This window comes from Pelodiscus sinensis, chromosome 10 (genome assembly GCF_049634645.1).
Source record: "Pelodiscus sinensis isolate JC-2024 chromosome 10, ASM4963464v1, whole genome shotgun sequence".
Classification (NCBI taxonomy): domain Eukaryota; kingdom Metazoa; phylum Chordata; order Testudines; family Trionychidae; genus Pelodiscus; species Pelodiscus sinensis.
In genome coordinates, this window is record NC_134720.1 from 21,395,480 (window position 1) to 21,419,291 (window position 23,812).

A 23,812-nucleotide genomic window follows, 5' to 3' on the forward strand; every position below is an offset into this window, starting at 1 on the left:
CCCCCCGGGCGGAAGGGGTCACCTTTTTAAAGTTCCCGCCGGGGTTCACGTTCCCCCGCACGTCGCCGGGCGGGCGTTACCACCACCGCCCATCCTGCCCCCTGATTGGCCGGCTGCCCTGTCAGTCTGGGCGGGGGAACGCCGCCCGTGCTAACCCCCGCCCCCTGCGCCGTTTGCCGCCGCGCGGCCGCTTGTCAGCGGAGCGGCCCGCTTCTCCTGCCCCGGCGCGGCGTGAGTACACGCCGCACACCCCTGACAGGGCCCCCCCCCCCCCCCGCGGCAAGAAGGGCCCGTTCGGCGGCGCCCCAGGGACGGGCGGGGGTCGCCTCGTCACACCGGCACGCGGAAGAAGGCGGGGCCAGACAAAAAGGTCTCCACGGGCCGGATGAGAGGGCCTCGCGGGCCGGATGCGGCCCGCGGGCCGTAGTTTGGAGACCCCTGCTTTAGAGAAACCTAGGTGAGAATGAAGACTGCAAAAAAGCTTTTCATTTTGGAAAATCCTTCTGAAATAGGTACATGAATACAGTTACAAATCCCATTTCAACCATGCGGATACAAAATTTATTTTATATACAATATCTTTTAAAATATCAACTCAGGTTTCCTACAAAAGAAAACTTATATATAACATTTTATAAAGCTAATTTAGACCCTGCTCTGATACAGAAGTGAACATATACATTCATAAATATCATAGATGAGTGTTAATTATACAGGAAATACACAACTGCATCAGGGAGACGACTGTCAATTCTGTTCACTAGTTCATGTATTGTATTCTGTATACATAAAACTGTATAAATACAAATAAAAGTATGTGTCTTCAAACTCAGAATGCAAAGAATTCATTTATATATGTATACAACATACACCGCCTATGTACAACAACTTTACAGTATATATTACATAGGCTGCACATTAAATTGCAATTTAGACATACACAAAATCAGAATCAACAAAAGTGGTAATTTTAGAAAATTCTTCAGTGACTAAGAAAGAATTCAATAACTTTTTGGTTAAAAAAAATTACAGAAGCACAAGTTGTGAAGGCAGTATTTCACATGTACGGAGCCCAGCCCAGGTACATCTGACAGAGCAGGTTCTCATCATTTGCTTCTTGAATGAGGTAATGAACGTGCCCTTCAATAGACAAGGGCAATCCTTTTACCCGGTTCCTAGTCTTAATCACACCCTGAAGCCGCTGTTCTATGTCAAGGACATGAGTCTTTGCCTATAAACAAGAGAAAAAAACCTTACAATTCATATAGCTATGTATTTGTCATATCTGTAATAGAAACATTTCCTGTTCTTCCAAATAAACTTTTGGCCAATTATAGCTTGTATTTCAGATCCCACATAAACAGATTTAATATACAAATATCTATGAACTTTTTCTGAAAACAGTTGGATTTCCTTTTGTCACTTTCTTCATTCTCAAGAACTGCTTGCTTTTTGGACAAGCTATAGCCTTTACATTAACTTTACAACTAGATCTTAAAGATCGAATGAATTATTGCACATCCTCTTGAAGCAGATAGCAATGAAATGTGTTTCATTCTATAAAAATCATTTCATTATCACCGTATATACATGTGGCTCAGTAACAAAGAGCCCACGAGACAACTAATCAAAAGAGCATGTTCCAGAAAATATTCAACCTTCTTATGTTCAGAAAAGCATTTTTTTTTTGTTTTTTTAACTTAAAAATGGTGATGGTGGGGAGGAGGTAGGTTGACTGTTACAACGCAAGCAGGACTGTAAACATTTTCCGCTGAATGTCTTCCGCTGAATGTAAAAAAACAAAACAAAAAAGACTGGAAGTATGGACCAGACTTGAGCCAAAAACAATATTTTGACTAATACTCAACCATGAAATTAGGCAAAATACACAACTATTATCATGAGGTCTTGTCCTTGAATATCATCAGTTACATCATCAACCAATGAGAACTGATTCTCAACTTACAATGAAAGGAGCTCTATATTCTCAGGCATAAAGGGAAACAAGAAGACATTCTATAAATATATTATAAGCAAGAGGAAGACCAAGGACAGGGTAGGCCCATTGCTCAGTGAGGAGAGGGAAACAGTAACAGGAAACTTAGAAATGGCAGAGATGCTTAATGACTTCTTTGTTTCCATCTTCACCGACAAGTCTGGTGAAGGAATGCCTGACATAGTGAATGCTAGTGGGAAAGGGGTAGGTTTAGAAGATAAAATAAAAAAAGAACAAGTTAAAAATCACTTAGAAAAGTTACATGTCTGCAAGTCACCAGGGCCTTATGAAATGCATCCTAGAATACTTAAGGAGCTGATAGAGGAAGTATCTGAGCCTTTAGCTAGCATCTTTGGAAAATCATGGAAGACAGGAGAGATTCCAGAAGATTGGAAAAGGGGAAATATAGTGTCCATCTATAAAAAGGAAATAAAAACAACCCAGGAAACTACAGACCAGTCAATTTAACTTCTGTGACAGGAAAGATAATTAAGCAAGTAATTAAGGAAATCATCTGCAAACACTTGGAAGATAATAAGGTGATAGGGAACAGCCAGCATGGATTTGTAAAGAACAAATCATGTCAAACCAATCTGATACCTTTCTTTGATAGGATAACAAGTCTTGTGGATAAGGGAAAACTGGTGGACGTGGTATACCTAGATTTTAGTAACGCATTTGATATCGTCTTGTATGATCTTCTTATCAATAAACTAGGCAAATACAACTTAGATGGGACTACTGTAAGGTGGGTGTATAACTGGCTGGATAACTGTTCCCAGAGAATAGTTATTAACAGTTCACAAACCTTCTGGAAAGGAGTAACAAGTGGGGTTCCGCAAGGGTCTGTTTTGGGACTGGTTCTGTTCAATATCTTCATCAACCATTTAGATATTGGCAAAGAGAGTATGCTTATTAAGTTTGCAGATGATACCAAGCTTGGAGGGGTTGCAACTGCTTTGGAGGATAGGGTCATAATTCAAAATGATCTGGAGAAATGGTCTGAGGTAAACAGGATGAAGTTTAATAAGGACAAATGCAAAGTGCTCGACTTAGGAAGGAACAATCCGTTTCACACATACAGAATGGGAAGCAAATTGTCTAGGAAGGAGTATGGCAGAAAGGGATCTAGGGGTTATAGTGGACCACAAGCTAAATATGAGTCAACAGTGTGACACTGTTGGAAAAAAAGCAAACATGATTCTGGGATGAACTAACAGGTGTGTTCTGAGCAAGACACGAGAAGTCATTCTTCCGCTCTACTCTGCATTGATTAGGCCTCAGTTGGAGTACTGTGTCCAGTTCTGGGTGCCACATTTCAAGAAAGATGTGGAGAAACTGGACAAGGTCCAGAGAAGAGCAACAAGAACGATTAAAGGTCTAGAGAACATGACCTATGAAGGAAGGCTGAAAGAATAGGACTTGTTTAGTTTGGAAAAGAGAAGATTGAGAGGGGACATGGTAGCAGTTTTCAGGTATCTAAAAGGGTATCACAAGGAGGAGGGAGAAAACTTGTTCTTCTCTGTGGATAGAACAAGAAACAATGGGCTTAAACTGCAACAAGGGAGGTTTAGGTTAGACATTAGGAAAAACGTCCTAACTGTCAGGGTGGTTAAACACTGGAATAAGCTGCCTAGAGTGCCTGTGGAATCTCCATCTCTGGAGATATTTAAGAGTAGGTTAGATAAATGTTTATCGGGGATGATGTAGATAGACAGTACTGGGTCCTGCCATGATGGCAGGGGACTGGACTCGATGACCTCTCGAGGTCCCTTCCAGTCCTAGTATTCTATGATTCTATAATAAGATCACTCATTTATCGATCTCATATATTGTATTACATACAAAAAACTGTACTAAAAGAACATTAAGATCCCAAAGTCAAACTCTTTAAGAGTTAGGAAATGCCAGAATGAAGATTGACTGTATAAGTTTAATTTAGCTCCCTTATACTAACTCAACCCCACTATGATACAGACTTGATTTATATGCTTGATGCTGCACATCAAGGATCAATGGATCCTTTTCCACAGGAGCTCATTTACTGTATATGACAGACCTTTTCTGAGGATCAGTCAGGGTTGTGAAATGAAAGAGGCTTCTCTGTATGGCCCTGCCTCCTTTGTTGCAGAAGTCAGAAGATATGTAGTGAATGAATAAGGTGATTACAAGAGAAAGGCTGGTCTCATAGTTAAGGCAGTTGAGTACTGCCTGGTAAGACAAAATTCTACTATCCCTGTCTGTGCTGTGGCTGTAAACAAACTTTATGAGACTGCAGGAAACGTGGCCACACCCCATTGTAAGTGGACAACTGGCTAACTAAAACTATGTCAAACCACAGACTAGAGAGGTTCAACCTGTATCTTAGGTTCCATTCCAGACTTTTGAGGGGACTCTGTTCTAGCAGGTTAAGATACCCTGATGATGGAAACGGTAGAATCTATAGTACAGACACAACTCAAGTGGTATCATTACTGTGTCATCTATTGTGAAAGCTCTACAATAGTTATGGGGTTAAGCAGTATTTTCTGTTTAAAAGTCCACTCTTGTAAGTACTGTAAAATTCATGTGTTTATATAGATTGTCTTGAAAATTGCTGTCTCTCATGGGGATGCTAGCTAGAATTCATGATCTAAATTTGGATAATTTAAATAGGAGCTTCCAAGTTATGGTCCTCGCCACTTACCCCCAAAATCATAATGGTAAAAATTAATGAGTCTTTTCTTCACTACAGCTTCTATTATAGGTGGAACTGTAATTATGCGTCCTAATTTTACCAGTATAGTCTAGACTTAGAGAGTGATACTAAAAAGATACAGTAGATCTCATGAAGGCTTTTATTGAAATACCAGTCTCATATTTGAAGGATTAAACAACAGCAAAGAGATAATTAATAAAAAACCAACTAGAATACCTTTAGAAGAAAAATACAAGGAAAGTAAAGTCTTGCATAAATTAGAACAAAACAACTGATACTGTGAAATATAAAATAATTAAATGTTAGTTTGAGAGTAGATCAAATGTCTTGCAACTAACCTTTTCATTGACAACTTCCCCAGTTTCATTCACCTGTGCTTTTGTATTACCTTTCACTGGTTTACTCCACTCTACAAGAGGATCATGGATAAAAGTCTTCAAGACACTAAAAACATACAAACAAAAAAAATGTTGATTGTGTGGGAAAAGGATTACTTATAAACTTCTTTTGACCCCGAAAAATTAAAATGTGTCTTTTGACTACTAACTTAATTGTTTTTTAATCCAAGACATGTTTTTGTTTGCTAAAATAAAACATTAATGCCTAAGATTAATAATTAATAACCTGTAATGTCTTCATTTCCAAAAAGGAAGGGAAAACAATTATGAAGATACTAAATTCATTTTAAAGAGGCTATTTCCTTTACAGTTCTCTGTACAGTATCACTGCTGGTAATTTCTTGCAGGTTAGCTTTGTCCATGACTTCAGTCATAAAGAACACACCTATTCTTTTGAATTTGATTTTGTATCCTCCATCAGCAGTCTTTGCAGTTATAATATCAGAGCACCAAACCTTTCAGAAGGCAGTAACATAATGCTTTTAATATCTGGATAGGTTAGTGGATCATTAATGTAACTGAAAATCTTCAGAACATGAGCTACCTTCCATATTTCTCTCAGTAAAGATTTTAAGTTTGTTCTCAAATTAATCCAAAACTAATCAGTGTAAGCAATTTTGCTGCAAACAGTACAGTGAGGTACATAGCAAGTGTGTGACAACCCCACAAATTAAAAGCAGATTACAGAACATCCAAAGTAAGCATCAAGGTCTGCCGCCCCTGCCCCCGACTCCTAGTCTATAATTAACCCATCATGAACTAAATATTGGCAAGCCAAAGGCTCAGCAATGTGGGATGTAAGCACAAAGGAATAAAAGACACTCTCTGCCTGTCATCACTACTGAGCCTCACTGATTCAGCTAAGAATGTATCAAATTCCAGTGCCCTTAACCAAACAAAGCTAACATTTATTTAATGGATATTTTGTATAATGAAGGATTCCACAGTTTGACTCCACATGAATATTAAATACAAAAAATGCCAGTTTAATGAGAAATGCTATCCTTAATAGCACCCCAAAATTCATTTCATAAGATTATATTGTTATATTTTGCTAGCTTTAAAAAACACATAGAACTCTTTGACATCTCTTTTTCTAGAGAAAAAATAAATGATTCTTTTAACATGCAACAATACCACCAGAAACAAAATTAACATTTGTTGAACTGAATTCAAGAAAACCTGTCAACAAATCAATTATTAAAAAATTGGATTCAGTCTCAGGGTGGGGAGGCTACTAAGAACTCAGGATGTGAAGGAGTAACTGGTTAACCATTACCCAGGAGCAGCCACGGTCCTGCCAAAGGCAGAGCTAAAAACTGGCAGACCTTCCCTCTCCTAGTTGCCTCTTCTGGCCCAGCACAAAGCTGTATACACACCACCGCAGCCCAGAGCAGTTGTGGCGGGGGGGGGGGGAAAAGAGGGATAGAGATGGGGGGGGACACACACAAGCCCAGCGGGCTGGAATGGCTCCTCCCCATACGGCCCAGTTTAATCAGTTAACTAATTAAATGGGATTTTAAATCCCTATTTAAGAACATTTTAGCTTTACACTCTAGACTAGCAGCAGATCATGGGTCAGATCTTTTGTTCCACCCAAAGCTTCTCTGCACTGAACTTAGTGATTTACAACTTTCTCAAACAGCTAAGGATTCCCCCTGAGAAGAGCAATGCAGCTGAGTAACTAGCTCAAAAGAACTAAGAAGAAAAGGCAATTTGAGGTAAATAAAAGCTAAATAGAGTTATATTTTGAGTTTAGTACAAGACAGTAAAACTTCTATCCACAGTAAACCTTGGTAGTTTTTCTTATTACTAGCTACAAAGTAACTCTATAGTTGTTAAAAAATGTGTTAAGTAACCATACTGTTACTTTTATACACAAAAGTGCATGTCAAACTCAATCTGTGCTATTTTAAGAAGATTTTTTCCTCTTCCCAAAAGGAACCAGCAGTTAACATTTCAAGTTTATATAATAAACTAGATATTTTTATTAAATATTGATTGTTACTGTACCTCATTAAAGGTTCTCTCTGATCACGCATTAACCTCATTGTGACTTCACAAGCCCTTCTGAAGAGACCTTCTGTCCCCATAGGTCCCATTCCATTGACCATATTATGAGTGAGGCGAAAAGGTACAATTTCTGGAACTTCAAAAGTTTCCCCCTGCAAATTAATAAAAAGTTAATTAAATCTGAAGTTAAATTCAGAACAGTTTTTCTGATTTATTATTTCTATAGAGCAGAGGTGGGGAACCTTTTTTGGGTCTGGGCCACTGACCCACAGAAAAAAGAATAGACGGCTGCACACAAGTGAGAAAAAAACCCAACCCCCTACCAGCATGGGATCCCCAATGCTGGTAGGAGCCCTGAGCCTCAGGGGCTGGATCCAGGCAAGCTGGTGACTGCATCAAGCCCCCAAGCCTTAGGTTCCCCACCCCTGCTATACAGCTTCTTTTCTAAACTGTATGTCGTCCATTGCAGGTGAAACAACTAACTTATCTTACCTAACTACTATCATCTCAATTACCCACCGGGGGAAATAAAAAACAAATTGAAAAAGCCAGACGAATACCCAGAAACCATGTACTTCAAGATAGGCCCAAGAAAACCAACAATAGAACACCACTTGTCATCACTTATAGCCCCCAACATAAACCCCTCCAACGTATTATCAATAGCCTACAACCTATACTGGAACAGGATACTACACTCCGAGAGGCCCTGGGGGACAGACCCCATAGTCTCCTATAGACAACCACCTAACCTCAGGAGGATTCTTACTAACAACCACAGGACATACCACACAAATTTACCAACCCTGGAACTTTCTCTTGCAACAAACCCCGTTGCCAACTTTGTCCACATATTTACTCTGGTGACACCATCACTGGACCTAACCATGTCAGTTATATGATCAAGAAAACATATTCCTGTTCATCCAGAAATATAATTTGTCATCATGTGCCAACAGTGTCCTGTTGCTATGTATATTGGACAGACTTCTCAGACTCTTCGCCAAAGAATTAATGCCCACAAATCAGACATGTTCACAAGGAAAAACCAGTTGCTTTTCATTTCAACCTACCTGGACATAATCTTAACCACCTTACTACATGCATTTTACTTCAGAGACTTTAATACCAGATTACAGAGGGAAGCTTCAGAACTTTCTTTCATGCTTAAATTTGACACTTTACGAATGGGCCTTAACAAAGAGGCTAATTACTTAACCATTACAAAGATAGCTTCCCCACTTATCACCCCTGATTAGCCACTCATTGACTCATAAATAGCTATTCCCTCCCTCTCTCTCCCTCACCCCACCCTCTGTACTAAATCTGTTTTGTTAGTTTAATAATGTGTTCACTTTTTTCATTGTATTCCTTTGGTATATATGGTCATACCAATTTTTGTCCAGAATATGATCTGAAGAAGTGGATCTGGTCCACGAAAGCTCATCACCTATTAAACCATCTTGTTAGTCTTTAACATAGTTTTTCCTTTTGTTTTTACTATCATCAGAGTAAACCAAATTCAGGTGACCCTGACATAGATTTGAATTATATTATCTCAGCATTGCTTCAGGAGGTCTCATCCCAGCTATCAGGCATCTGGCCATTTCACAAGTCCATCTCTCCATTTAGAAAATTTTGGCACGAGCAAAGAATTGAATACAGATATGTGACAAAATAATAGAGGCGACAAAGACTAGGAGTCTGGTGAAAGATTGGTAAGAAAATTGGCAAAATGTCTATTTGTGCCAGTTTTCTAGCCTATGTTAGCCTTTTCACGTAACTACCAAATATTCTTTAATGTTTTTTGTTTAAAATCACACACAGCTTTCAAGATTTACATTTTTCTAAATATTTATATTTGTTCACCTTCCAAGGCAAGTTACGATGATAGTTTTAAAATCCTCATTATTCTCATAATTTATAATAAAAACATTTTATTTGTTTTAAAAACAAGGTTGAATAGGACTAACAAAGCCAAATGATTGGTATCAAAGATGTAACAGGGAAACTAAATGAACAGCTCCCATATTGCATATTTCTGAATTAAACCAAACACCAACTAAATCTTGCAATATAAATCCTGAAGTCAACTCGGGCCAAAATTAAAAAGTAAATGCCACTTTCTTCCATGGCAAGTTTTCTGTTGAATGAGTGATGTACAAAACTGCATTATCCAGAACAGCAGAAAAAAACTAATCAGAATGTTTTCTAAAATCAAGCAAGTACTTTCATATGTGGTAACATTTTAGTGTATCCAAAGAAAGTTCATATAATGCAGGATGAAAAAAAATGGCTTTAATTGTCAAGGCATATAGGACCAAGGCATATAGGACAATAATGACTTTATATAAAATAAGTTTCTACTGGGTATATAGATTTATATAACTTAAGGCATTGAATAAGACAATAATTTATGGCTATTCGTAACAGATATTCTGAGACTCAGAAAAAAGAAATACTGAAAAAGTAGGAAGGATTTGTGGATTTTGAACTTACAAGTATTTAAAATTTAACAAGCAAGATCAGCAAGACATTTCCCACCTTATTGAACAAACAGTTGAAGTCCACATGCACACATTCACCAGTCAAAGAATCAAAAAGAATATTTTCACCATGGCGATCTCCCAGACCCAGTATGTAACCAACCATGGACATCACTGCAGTGGAACGGCAATAGGCTGATCTGCTACTGTACCTACAGAAAATAAGAATCCAGTGTAAAAAAATAAGATCACTTACTCTTGTACAACTTTTCAGACAATTTAGACTTTTAAACAGCTTTTGTGCTCTTCATGCAAAGTTCCAGTATTACTTTCCTTAGTACATATTTCGTTTTCTATTTGCTTTATTTACATTTTGCTGAAGTACATGAAAAGATATAACCTATCTAACTGTGAGAACTATTTACAACGAATGTGAGAAACGGGAACCATTAACTAACTAAGTAGGCTGGGAGATATGGAGACGCTCCAACGACCGTCGCTGCGGTAAGAAGGAACTGAGGTGTGGCAGCGCCGGCAGGGGTACTTATGCCCTGCCATGGCGGTGCCACTCCAGAGGGCGCCCTGCCGGCGCTACAGGTACAGCTAGGGAAAACGCTCTGGAAGACGCGGTTCACGCGGTGCGCACACCTACTCCGAATGGACATGAGCAACCACTTGAAGAAGAACTAGTGTAATCGAGCTACCATTACTGCAGCAACTGACCATAAAGTAGGATCAGGGAATGTTCTCAGAAACCATTCATGAAAAATAGGAGGGTGTCGGGGCAGAAGAGTTTCTTTGAACATTTTCAGCTTTTCAGACAAAGGTGCCGACTTTGGAAGCATATGTTGACGTAACTCCTTTCCAGTCATATAGACTCCTATAAAAGATTTCAATCAGACATAATATAACAAGACCTATCCTCCCATCCCCAATTACTATTAAGCATTCATCAAATGTAGACTAAAATACCAAAATTAGAACAGGTTTTACAGTTATAATTAAATTAAATTAATATTTGTAAGGCAGGAAAAAAGGCAGCTGTGCAAACACATTATAAATTCAAATCTTGGCTAAGGCAAGTTACATGAAATAAACAAATTGCCATGAATCATACCATTTGACAGATGTGAAAGCCAAAGCCACTACTGTCATATGCAGCTCAGAAAATTTTGAGTGCTGTGCGGTTGATCTTCTAGATGAAGCATTAAAAATGTTTCTCCAATATTAATGATTTTATTATGTGTCTCAAAGTATAGTTAATTTGTTGGAAAAGAAAAAGATTCATTTCACTTTTCACTGGAAAGTCATTATGTCAGTTAATTAGATAAATGATAAAAACGATTAAGATTAAAAATAAGTCACGTAAATGTGATAGGCAAAAAATAAGAAATAAAAATCACATCTGTTTCATTTGTGTGATGCCCTAAAAACAACAGAAAGTTTAGATATTCTTGAATTAATGAGTAAAACAAAAACAATCAACCAACAGTGTGCTGTTAATGGACAAATGCAATATATTGCACCTTCAAGATAGGATAAAGAAGTGTCTTACAAGGTAATTTTCTGTCTGTTAGAAGCTTCTCTCCTCATTCAAAACAAATGGGAAATTCCTTCTGAGGCTTCAGTTGAAAGACAGGGCTTTGTCCTGGAGTTTCTAGCAACAACACTAGAACATCTCCAAATTGCACAGATGAGAACCATTATCCATTTGTTATGAATGACAAGAAGTAGCAGAATTAAGTTATCACATATTCTACAGCTCAGTTTTGTCTAGAACAGGGGTGGACAAATTTACTGACTGACCCACATATGACCATCTTCAGAAGTTGGAAAGCCGGGGCACACCTGCCAGGGCTTCAGCTGCATGAGAACCACATTCTGGGGCTCAGGGCTTCAGCCCCACTTCTCCTGAAGCCTGGAGCACTGGCAGGTGTGCACCATGGGGCTAAAGCCCCAGGAACACCCCTCCTGCTGGGCAAAAGCAGCTAACCCCACCACTCAACTGCAGGACTGAAACCTTAAGCTCTCTCTTCCTCCCACCTTCCCAATCTGGTAGGAAGAGTTTGGAACAGGGAGATTCAGCTCTGTGAGCTGCACTTTAACTGTAAAAGAGCCACATGTGCCTCATGAGCCACAGTTTTACCATCCCTGGTCTAGAAGTTTGGAGTCTGAGCACTTGATTTCTGACTCATTTACTGAGAGATACAATCCTATCCAAAGGCAGCAGCAATCAGTTACTTAACGCAAGGTTTGAAATGTACAGTACAAGCTAATAAGATGCATCACTGAACACATTTTTGCCTAAAATTTATAAATCTAAACTATTTTCTGAAAGATAGACACATATAGCCCTATTTTATCTCCCCTCTTTTCTCTTTCCTTCCATTTATCTCCTTCACAGGAATTTTATGTGCATTTTTTTACCTTTCTCTTTGTACAGTTTGATCAAGATATTTCTTAAGCCTGCTGTGTTGTTAACCCATTCAATTATCCCACATTCATCATTCAGTGGAATAACTGCATAAGTTCGAATATGGAGTTCTCGCCTACGTGACTCTGCATCCTTTCTTAAGCACTGTTTATAAAACAAAATACATAACATTACCAAATATCAAAAACACAGGATCAAAATACACTGATAATTTTGAGGAGTCCTGTGGCACCTTAAAACTAATAGATTTATTTGGGCATAAACTTTCATAGGCAAAACCCACTTTTTGATCAAATGCATTGATGTTGTCTAGACTATGAGTGACCCCTCTTTGAGACTAGACGTGAAAGGAGCCTTGCGTTCCTCTGGGAGGTGTTCAATAAAGGTCTTAATTCTGTTGAAAAGATTGCATGTGTATTTTGGTAGGAGGGCCGAATATTTAGCAATCCTAAATTGTAAGGATGCTGATGAGTAGGCCGTGCAGCCCCAATTTATCCAGCCTCTTCCAGTCCTTGTCATAGGGCATCGACCTAAAGTGGATCTGATTGCCTCTAGTGTGTACAGCTTCAACAAGGGAGTTTGGGAGAGGGAGTGTAAACAGGAACTTTTGGTTCGAACATAGTATTTCTTAGCCTGTCGTTTGGATGCTGGGGATAGAGAGGCTAGAGTCTGCCAGATGATCCTGGCTGGGTCCAAGATGGCCTTGATTACAGGAAGGCCTATCTTGGATGAGGTGGAGGTGTGGAGGATATTGGTGAGTTTATGCTGGACTTCGGGAACTTCCATTAGCGAGATGTCCAGTGAATTCGCAACCCATCTGAATAAGTCCTGGAGGAAGGATTTGAAATCATCCCCAGCTTTTGGTGGTGGAGGAATGATTGAGTCGTTGGGGGGAGAGTGTCATCCTCTTCGGTCTCCTCCAGGTTTTCTATGTCCTCCTGGATGGTTTCACTGGACACTGGAGGTTTTGGAGTCACTGGTTGCGGTTTCTGCTGTGATGGGGCCTGAGATGCTGCCATCTGGGCTCTAAAGGGGGCCTAAGGATCCTATCCATGCCAAAATAGGGGGAAAGGGATGGGAGAAAACCAGGGAAAGGGTTGCCACATTTGCCCTTGGCTTTGTTGTTGCTGCAGTTGTGAGGACGGTTTGGGTGAAGAGTGGTGTGAAGAAAATCTGTTCATCGTCATCCTCACTGGAAAAGGGTTGAGCAGAGCTACAGGGGGTGGCAAGCCGAAGAGAGGAGTCCCCAGTACCAATGTAACCACCAGCTCCTCCTGCGTGGTCAAGGGGCACAGTGCTAGGAATACCTGTACCGACGGTGCTGTCAGTCTCGGTATGTGCCGGAGTTGGTGCAGAGGCATTGTCCGCACATGTAATTGTTATTAGTACCAACGACCCCAGTGCCATCTTTCACGAGGTCTGCACTGATGGACCCGAGCAGACCTCACTACTGGTATGCTGTACTGGTTTCGGTGCCAACGTTAACAGTGATGATGGTACAGAGGCAGTCTTTTTAGGTTTTGAAGCAGCTTCCTTAATTGGCACTGTCCCTCAGGACTTGTCCACGCCAGACATGCTTGGAACCTTCTGATCCCCATTGGTACTGAGGATGGCTTCTGTTGAGGGGATACCTTTTTAGTCAGCTTTTTGGTGCTAGGAGAGGAAGTATGCTTGCTTCTTTGAAGTCTTCTGGCTGGAGCCTCCTACAGTACCATTGTCCTTTGGTCAGGGACTGCCGTAGGAGATGTAGGAGACGTTTGCATTGCAGTGGCTTGAGATACTGTTTCAAAGCTGATCTCACTGGTCTTCTCTGTTATGAGAAGTTTCAGCTACAGATGTCTGGCCTTTAGGGATCTGGAGGAGAGCTTCTTACAATAGTGACATTTCTGTGGGGAGTGTTCCTTCCCCAGGTGCCGAATACATTCAACGCCTCCATCTGATACAGGGATGGACAGTCTGCAAGTAAGGCATCTTTTAAATCCAGGAGAGCCTAGCATAACTATAAGCGTACGTCTAGACTACAGGCTTTTGTCAACAGAGGCTTTGTCGACAGATACTGTCGATAAAGCCTCTGTCGACAAAGAGCGTCTAGACTACAGCCAGGTCTGTCGACAAAACAAGCCACTTTTTCAAAAGAGAGTCTAGATGCTCTCTTTCGAAAAAGCCACAGTGTGGATGCAATAGCTCCTTTTGTTGACAGAACTGTCGACAAAAGGCGTTATTCCTCGTAGAATGAGGTTTACCGCCGTTGACAAAACTGCCGCATTCTGTCAACTTACTGTCGACAGAACTCGGCAGTAGTGTAGACGCAGGTATAGTTTTGTCGACAAAAGTCCACTTTTGTCAACAAAACCCTGTAGTCTAGACACACCCTTAAATAGAAAGTAAGGGTGGGTTTTGTTTTTTTTTGTGAAGAAGAAAAAAACAGGAACGGAAGGCACCCAAATATTCTAAAGAAAACACTAACTAGATAAAACTATGTTAACAATCTTATCTGTATAATGAACCCGAGTGCTGCTGGGTTTCAACCACGCCTTAGGCAGTTAAGAAGAAACTAGGGGACGGTAAATGACTCGTGCGTTAACAGTATGTATGCTACAGCGCAAGCAGCACTGCGCATGTGTCAGCACCCAAAGTACTGCTGTTAAAAAGTTCCAATTATAAGCACAGGAGCATCGAAACACCTACAGTGGAGTACCCACAGACACACACTTCGAAGAAGAGCAAGTAGCTCCTCCAAATTGTAAAAGTGCTATTGTTTTCTTGAATGAAATCCCAATTCTGTGAGCATCCTCAAATCCCACAGAAATTAGTGGGAACTGAACACACTGAATATTTTGCAGGACTGGACACTAACTTAAGTAACAATCTTCCCTAAATCATTTTCAAAATCATCCTCAAACCTTATTAATCAAGGAGTTAAACTCCATGAGTCGGCAGTCTTTTCTTAGGTCATCTTTTGGCTTACACATCATAATGTAGGCTTTTCCATCTGAACCCTTTAAAGTAATCTTTTTTGGTTTTTGAAGAGATGCAAGTATTTCCACCTAAACAAAAAACAGAAGTTATAATTAAACCTGCTAAAATTTTATCTTTGTACCAATTAGGGATGTTAAAAATCATTTATTTGTGTTACTTGTAACTGCTGAAATTTTTAATGGTTACACATTTACACCGGGGGGGGGCGAGAGGGGAGAGGGACGCAGCTCTGTGGGAGCCTACACATGTGAAGAGCTGGTTTAAAAGCTGGCTCTTAATGTGTACAGGTTCCCACCTGTCCGCCCCGACCCTGAACTGCTGCCTCTCTATCAGAGGTAGCAGCACGGGGAACAGGGAGAATAGGTAAGTAGCCTCTGCTGGAATCAGTGCTAATGGGAGCTGGCATTTAATCTGGCTCCCCAGAGTACTGACTTCCACCTGCCTCCTGCCGCCTCTGTAGGAGGCAGCAGGTGGAGGGGGGGCGAGCAGCTCCAATCTCTCTCTATCACGTTTATGGTTAATCATGTACACAAATAAATGCTAACATCCAATGTCCCTCTTCCAGACTGTAGAGCCAAAAGTCAGCCATCAAGCTAGTCCTCAGTGCTTCTTTAAATTAATAAGTATCAGAGGGGTAGCCGTGTTAGTCTGAATCTGCAAAAGCGACGAGGAGTCCTGTGGTACCTTATCTGACCTGCATCTGACGAAGTGGGTCTTTGCCCACGCAAGCTTATGCTCCTACACTTCAGTTAGTCTATAAGGTGCCACAGGACTCCTTGTCGCTTTTAAATTAATAAAAGCAACAAGGAGTCCTGTGGCACCTTATAGACTAATAGATTTATTGGAGCATAAGTTTTCATGGGCAAAGACCCACTTTGTCAGATGCATGTAGTGGAAATTCCAGGCATACCTGCCTCTGGAATTTCCACTACATGCATCTGACGAAGTGGGTCTTTGCCCAAGAATCTTACACTCCGATAAACCTGTTAGTCTAAAAGGTGCCACAGGACTCCTTGTCGCTTTTGCAGATTCAGACTAACACGGCTATCCCTGATACTTTAAATTAATATGCATTCTTATTTGAGCAGTAAATGTAATTATATTCTCTCCACCTCAGTTCTAGCTAATTAAGTAGAAAAGTAAACTTATTTACAATTTATTAAAATGACATGTTGACTGTGAGCAGAGAAGATGTTTACCGTATCATCAAAGCCTGCCAAGTAGGCCCAGCGTCCAGGAAAAGGGTCATGGTTAGAATGTGTACCAGGAACTGATGGAAGAGTAGGTATCATTACAGATTGCAAAGGAATGAGGATCTCACTAAATGTCTGCTCTTCTACTAGCTTTTTAAGTGTTTTGAAATGAACACTCATGCTTAATGTCGAGTTGTTTCCATCAACCTAAAATGAATAGAAAAATCAATAAATATTTTGCTTAAAATATAAAATAAAGTCCTCATAATAATATCACTGTCTCTCTTCCAATTATGAAAAATATATGTTTCAAGGTTGTTATTTATGTTAAAATGTGACCCTTTAGAACAGAATATCTTAATTTTTATTATGTCTCTATATTTTAGTTCTCCCACTTAGTTTTATTAAATACAGTTGCTGAATTTTATCCTAGTTAACAAAAGTTCAAGGATTTACCTCTAACACTTCAGACAGCCTAATCTTTTAAGTTAAAATTTCAAAGTTATTGGAGGGGGGGAAAAATCACTGATCATAAGTAACTGAACATGGAAACAATATAAAATTGCTCAATATTAAAAAATATTGTTAACATAAGTAAGAAATTATTTAGAAAATAATTCTCTATAAATATTTGACATGCAATCTTCCTAGAAAATTTAAACGTGCAAAAAAATGTTAGTTCTCTATTTATATTTTATCTCCAAAATGTTGTTTATTTCCTCCTGTCTAATAGATTTCAGATATCAACAGAACTTTTTACAAGTTACTCCAATTTAACAAAATTACTCAGACTATTAAATTTAATTAGTTGATGCATTTTGCATAACACATTTAAAAACATGTTATGTAACATTAGTTACTATGTCTCATCTGTAGATCTTGTTTTTACATGCTTTGTTGGTTTTGTTGTGTCTTTTGCTTTTTAGACAAATACCGGTTTGTTGCATAGCTCTAGTAGTTTGTCTGTTAGGCGTGTTGCATCTCCAATAAATTTTCCTAAAGATGCCTTCATATGAATAGCTTTGTTTAGGATTTCCTTGCATCTATTCACACGCATTGGGTAAGAGGACTGCAAAAGAAGACAAAGTTAAAATTTACTAAACATATATACCTAATCTCCATTACAGAAACGTGAAATGATTGATAAATTGTATTTCTGAATGCTATTTGAAATTAGATCGTTTAACACAATGGAGCACAAATCGAAGATATTTAGTACTCATTTTCATTAAAAATCCACAGCTTTTCAAGGCATCATATTTTCACAATAGGTAGTAACAGTGTCAAAGAAACAAAACTCCTTAAAGTGACAGAAAAAGTCAGGAAATTCTGGAACTCTACATTTTTCAAGCAACTGTCGCTGACCATTAGAGCACATGAAACTATAATCTTAGTGGTGTGCAAAATGGAACAGAATATCACATTACTACATTTCACATTTAAATACCTTGTTTAAAAGATACAGTAAACAGATTATTCAAATTTCTCTCTTGTGAAAAGATTTTATAAAATAAAGCTATCTATATCTAATTACCTTGGATACAGCTGTCACCATCCACATTGCTTGTTGAGGATAAGCTAGAAACACTTTGGCAACAATCTCCATCAGAACAACAAAGACTTCCTCATGAGAGTGGCAGATTCGGGAGATTAATTGGGAGAATGCTGTCAAAAACTGATAAGGAGCCAACTGATTTGTATGATCTGTAATCACCTTATTTATCTTAGCTAAATCATTTCTCATCTGTACGCGATCAGGACGACCAACTGGAAAAACACAATACAGTAAGTTTATAGTTATATCTCTCTTAAATGCAAGTTCACATAAAAAAGCTACAAACTTAGGGAACTACACTCACTCATTAAGGTTTTTTGTTTTCTTTTTTAAACCAAAACTCTTCAACCTAAAGTTTCTATGAGATTTATACACAAACCCAAGTAATAGAGATGTAGCTGTGTTAGTCTGGTCTTCCTTACACAAAAGACAGAATTATGCAGCACTTTAAAGACTAACAAGATGGTTTATTAGGTGATGAGCTTTCGTGGGCCAGACCCACTTCCTCAGATCAAATTGTGGAAGAAAATTGGCATGACCATATATACCAAAAAGGGATACAATAAAAAAAATTAACACATAAAATTGACAAATCAGATTTTAGAACAGAGGCCGATGGGGGGGGGGGGGGGGGGATTGGTGTCTAGACACTAACCTCCCCCTCTCCCCCTCCTCTGTTCTAAAATCTGATTTGTCAATTTTATGTGTTAATTTTTTTTATTGTATCCCTTTGGTATATATGGTCATGCCAATTTTCTTCCACAATTTGATCTGAGGAAGTGGGTCTGGCCCACGAAAGCTCATCACCTAATAAACCATCTTGTTAGTCTTTAAAGTGCTACATAGTCCTGTCTTTTGTTTCTGCAGTTTTCCTTGGCTATGAACTGGAGCTAATGGGAGCCACGAAGTTGCAGAGCCGGTAAATAAATAAACCGCAGCTGCCAGTTATCAGGTTTCTCAATGTGAATCCTTGGAACATTTTGAGAAACACTGCTTTAAACTGAAAAGTTATTTGCTTCTCTCAGCCCCACTTATTGTCCCCCAAAGCAGACTAACTTAATTGGTTGTATGCAACTATATTTTCTTAGTGGCACATGTTAAAGTGAGGAATGTGGAAGAATAAGTGACTAGGAAATGTATCCAGCATTGCTCAGTTCCTTAACCCAAGTAATTTTTGTTTTCTGGAAAATAAATGATGGGACTGGGGATGAGGGGTTCAGTATGTAGGCTGCCCCTGGAAGAAAGGACTACTCCAGTCCTGTCTCAGCAAAGCAGTTTGGGGCCAAGTGAGAAGCACCTCTCCATGGCCACTTTAGTGGAGGAGTACATGTCCCCCAGCTGAGGAAGGTCCAGGTTCGTCTGCCCATTGCACTTCCCAGGCAGAGTGAGGAATGCTGTAAACTGTGCACTTTTCCAAGGGAACAGCCAGCAATATTCCCAGAAAAATAGGGGGAAAGGGGTGGAGCTTCAGCCCCCTCCCCTTGCTATCTCAAAAGGGGGCCTGGGCGGGTGGGAGGCTCGGGGCAGTCCAGAGGAGGGAGCGTGTTCCCAGCCAGCCCCTTTCACCTGCCCAGTGATTCTATCATCTCTTTTCTGTATGGTTTTATGTATCCCTGTATGAATGGGAGAGGAGATGCATTTCCCCACACACACCCTTCCTAAAGGGCACTTGGGTGAGGGGCGGATGACAGTCCCGGATGGGGGGGCACCTCCAACTACTCTCTTTCACCTACTTTAGAGGTGGTGAACCTCAGGCTGGGGGCCAGACGGAACCTCCAGCTTGCCTGGATCCGGCCCCCAAGGCTCAGGGCCCTCCCCCCTGCATTGAGGAGCCTGCGCTGGCGTTCCAACCCCCCACAACTCCACTGTGGGGCTGGAGCACACAAAATCTACTAGCCTACGACCCTGTAGGTTCTGGTGTGGGAGGAGAATGTAGGGAGTGTCTTTCTCCTCTTCAGTCGAGGGCGTCAGTGAGGGTTATTTTTATTTTTTTGCTTCTCACTTGTGTGTGACCCCCAACCCAAGAAAGGTTCCCCACCCCTCACCTAGTTGGCGATTATGTCTCTTTTCTGTATGGTTTTATGAGAAGCAATCCCATTCTGGGCTCATCCTGTTCTCCTGGCACAACCAAACCCTCACCTTGGTTTAAATTATGATAAGAGGAAGCTGCCTACTGAATTTGGTGGTTCGAACTCTTATAATTTAGGAAGAGTTCTTGAACAAACATACAGATCCACACACAGACAGATTCATGCACAGACACACAAACAGACAAATTCTCTCAAATACATAGTAGATTTGCTAAATAGCTTGGGCCGCCAATATGGATTTTATTATAGTGTTTCCTTACTTGGTAGTAAATAATACTACAATTAAGGCCATAATTAAGGCCACCATTACTACTAAAGCACAAAGCCAGATTACTTCCTCAGAATAGTGCACAAGGAGCTGAAAGCCATCAGATTTCTTGAGGTAGGAATGCTAGTGTGAGACTAGGCAAAGAGAGGATGAGGAAAGGGTCCATAGAAGGCGTGGAGCAATCATACCAGCTCCTGTATCATCAAGCCTACTACAGCACCCAGCAAACATCAGAAATAGGAGGAGCTACAGCTGGAATGTTACTGCATGATGACATGCAGCCAATGGGGCACTATAATCAGCCAGCATATGCCAGACAAGCCCCCTTTCTGCTTCACCTTATACCTGCTATGAAATTTCCAAAGAAAGACTTTTGGGCAAAATCTTGCATGCTTGGACACTGCCCAAAGGAAAAGATTTTGGTTTGGTTTAAAAAAGTCTGAACAAAACTTTTTCAGCTATTGCGTCTTGCAAAGGTGAAAAAACTGTATACTTTACTGCATATGTTTGTCTCAGTGAACTAGCCTGATGAGGGTAATAGTAGACATGCAATATATTTTTATTTGTTTCCTTCATTTTGGCAACTTCAATATTTATTTTTCTTTGTTTCAACTTCATTTTGGCTCCAAGCAGGGAGCTCAGCTGACTGGCAGGGGGAGGCATGACTCTTAAGCAGCAGCTAAAGGGAGCTAGCTGCATGATTGAACTGAGGAACTCCCAGAGCAGTTAAAGAAGAGAGATAAGGAGGAAATAAGTGGCTGGTGGGAGAAGAGGGAGGGAGCAACTGGCTGTGGGGCAGTCAGAGGGGAGGGGAATTTGGAGAGACCTGTCTGTATAAAGAGAGAGAGACAGAGGCAGAAACTGAAACCCAGAATTCTCTTCAAGGTTCTTAGGCTGGGAAGGGGGAGGTAAGGGGCTGACTGCATGGAGTACATGGGGGAAAGAAGGGGTGGGTGGGTGCTCACACTGGGGTGAGGTAGAGGCAGGGGAAAGTTTGTGCTGTGTCTTGGGGCAAAGTGGAGGAAAGGTGGAGAGTTTGTTAGTGCTGTGTGTCCTCACTCCCAGCTAGGCTGCTGGTGCCTGCTAGTTTGAGAATCAGGATTTCATCCTAGCCCCCAGTTGGGCTGGGGGGAGCAGATTGCACAGGGGTAGGTGGGGGAAAGGAAGTGGGTGGGTGCTGGCAGGGGGCAGTTTGTTTGGGGTGTCCTGACTCACTTGCTGCAGTCCTCTCTCTCTGGCTGAACTGGAGGGGAGGAAGCAGGCTGCATGGGGTGTGTGCACGTCAAGAGGGCATTTGCATGATTCCATTTCAAACAAAGTTTACATGGGTGTTAATAGCTTATGGTAAAAAGAAAAAAGATTCTCTTAACAGATTTTTTTGGAGTGCTGCACATATCTAAAACTCTGATCTTAATGATTTTTTTAAACTCCTGTGTTACTAATTGACACATGGTAAATAGTATTGCATTAAGGCCAGATCTTTCCTATGTCATAGCATAGTTCTTATGAGTCAGAAGTAGCAAGTACTAGGTGTAATACTAGTTTTGTAGGATGAACCCTTATTTTCAAGCTCTTTGAAACATGCATCTGTCTACACATCCTGAAGCCACGTGTCAGTTTGTTCTGGGGCTTCTATTCATTGAGTTGGTGACATATACAAGATGAAAGTTTCAAACCAGGAGAAGTTCTATCTGTTTTTACAGCATGGATCCTAAATATTCCCCAGAGAAACTGTATAAGCCTGAGTAAATGCCTTTTACTCTCCTTTCCAGTGTCAGTAAATATGTTTTTGTCATGCTCTCCTTGCAGATTCTATTTGTAGTTGCCTCACAGATTTGTTTTAGCATCTTTAAGCTGAGCTATGTGTGGATAATATGCATTTTGGTGTGTTTACAAGCTTGAGTAGTTAAAAAGGATGATGATACATGTACTCCAAGGGTAGTGTTAATTTTCTTTTTTATTTGATTTCATATTAAATATTGTAAGCATTACTCCTTAAGTATCACTTGTTTTAATATATTTTCTTCTATGTGTGTGTGTGTGTGTGTGTTTTGTTTTATTGGTGGTGCACACCCATATACTACTTCAACATTGGTGTTGCACATACAAAATTTCAATCCACTCAAGGATAGAAATTGTTAGAGGGAACACTGGTTATAATCACATACAAAAATGCTAGTAGAAGACATCTTTTTTGTTCTAAATTATGCAAATTTGGGGGAAAGAACAGTTACATTTTTTGTGTATGTAACCGCACTTTCTTATTTTAGTCCATATATTGGATTGGGTTGGTTTTGCTACATTTCAAAATACATGGCATATAAATCAAAACAAAAGCTTTTTATACCTTTTGACACCTCTTTCTATATCCTTTTATGAAAAATGTCAAAAAACAGTAGTAAACAAGTTCTACCTTTTTCACATTCATAAGCTTTTGCTCCAAAGTCAAGCCACAGAGATAACATTCTTGGCATTGACTGATAGATGAACTGGTTTCCATACTGCAAAGACCTGCAATTATATATCCACACATATAGTTTAAGATTCACTCTTTTATACTATAGAATATACAAACAAACTTAGAGATTAAATTGATATACATATCTATTCATATCTATTTTGATGTTTAGGCATTTTAAACATTGGTTACTATAATATCTAATGCTCACTAATGGACATTCACAGGAATTATCTGTATTTGCTATTTAGAAACTTGCTCCAATCAAAATCATAAAAACTATTATCAACTTAGTAACAGCTAGCCTTGTTTCATTTTAAGACAGCAAATACTAGCTCATTTTAAATAGATGAAAACTAAAAATCTAAATTAATGCAACATATACATTCAACACATCTTAAGAATTTGAAGTCATATAGCAGTACAGGTTGAGCCTCTCTAGTCCGGCACTCACTGGTCTGGCAACATTTGTGGTCCGGCATGATTTTAATTAGTCAAATGTCCACTTATCATAAGTGTGACCAAGTTTCCCATAGGCCCATAAAGTTTATTTATAGCCACCAGTCCTGGCTCTCAGTCTTCTGTGCTGTTATTTATCTCTAATTTATCTCCAAATGTCTTCCTAGAGCTCTGTAAGCAGCGTCAGTGTTGGTAATGCTGCTAGACAATATATCTTCTGTGGTTTGGCAAATTCTCTGGTTTGGCACGAGTCAGGTCCTGAGGGCACCAGACTAGAGAGGTTCAACCTGTACATACATTCTAGCATTCAAAAACAACAACAATTTTGCAAAATAAATTGGTTTGATTATGTCACCAATTTCTAAAAGACCCAAGCAAAGTTACTGTATCATCTGACCTTCCGAAATGATGAACTATATATCTAATCAGATCTCCCTGCTTTTCCATCTTGTTGTCAGTTACCATAGGCATTAGTTTATCATAGTATTTAGCAAGATAAAAGTGTCCATCCTCCCATTCCGGCAAGAAAAAAGTAACATCCTGCAACAAAATGAAAAAATTATGTTTCTTTAGAAGAGGATTTAAAATAAGACAAGTTTTGTTTTTATGACAGAAAACTGTTATTAATTACCTATGTGCCAAGTGAGTATAAAAGAGTAATACATTCACTCAGTAGTCCTTCATATCCTTTCTGCACAGGTGTAAATGACTACACAAAGTATAAGGGAGCAAGGTATCAGCTCATTTGTCTCTCATTTTGGTCTACCTCGATTTAGTAACAAAAA

At 39.7% G+C, this 23,812-nt stretch overlaps 1 protein-coding gene across 2 annotated transcripts in view; it reads right to left on the minus strand.

Moving 5' to 3' along the window:
* Window positions 1-411: 411 nt before the first annotated feature.
* Window positions 412-23,812, minus strand: part of ATR (ATR checkpoint kinase) — a 94,885-nt gene continuing 71,484 nt past the window's right edge. Inside the window, exons 36-47 of one of the 2 annotated variants that reach the window (XM_075937650.1) lie at window positions 23,425-23,567; window positions 22,524-22,621; window positions 17,732-17,964; window positions 17,132-17,266; window positions 16,204-16,404; window positions 14,929-15,072; window positions 12,019-12,169; window positions 10,315-10,471; window positions 9,650-9,803; window positions 7,106-7,257; window positions 5,033-5,138; window positions 412-1,231 (exon numbers count right to left, since the gene is read on the minus strand). In XM_075937650.1, coding sequence (XP_075793765.1) covers window positions 1,058-1,231; window positions 5,033-5,138; window positions 7,106-7,257; window positions 9,650-9,803; window positions 10,315-10,471; window positions 12,019-12,169; window positions 14,929-15,072; window positions 16,204-16,404; window positions 17,132-17,266; window positions 17,732-17,964; window positions 22,524-22,621; window positions 23,425-23,567 — 1,848 coding nt within the window. In that variant the 3' untranslated portion in view covers window positions 412-1,057. Of the gene's footprint in view, window positions 1,232-5,032; window positions 5,139-7,105; window positions 7,258-9,649; window positions 9,804-10,314; window positions 10,472-12,018; window positions 12,170-14,928; window positions 15,073-16,203; window positions 16,405-17,131; window positions 17,267-17,731; window positions 17,965-22,523; window positions 22,622-23,424; window positions 23,568-23,812 lie in introns of those variants that run through there. The other variant, XR_012906227.1, reaches the window with a different exon arrangement.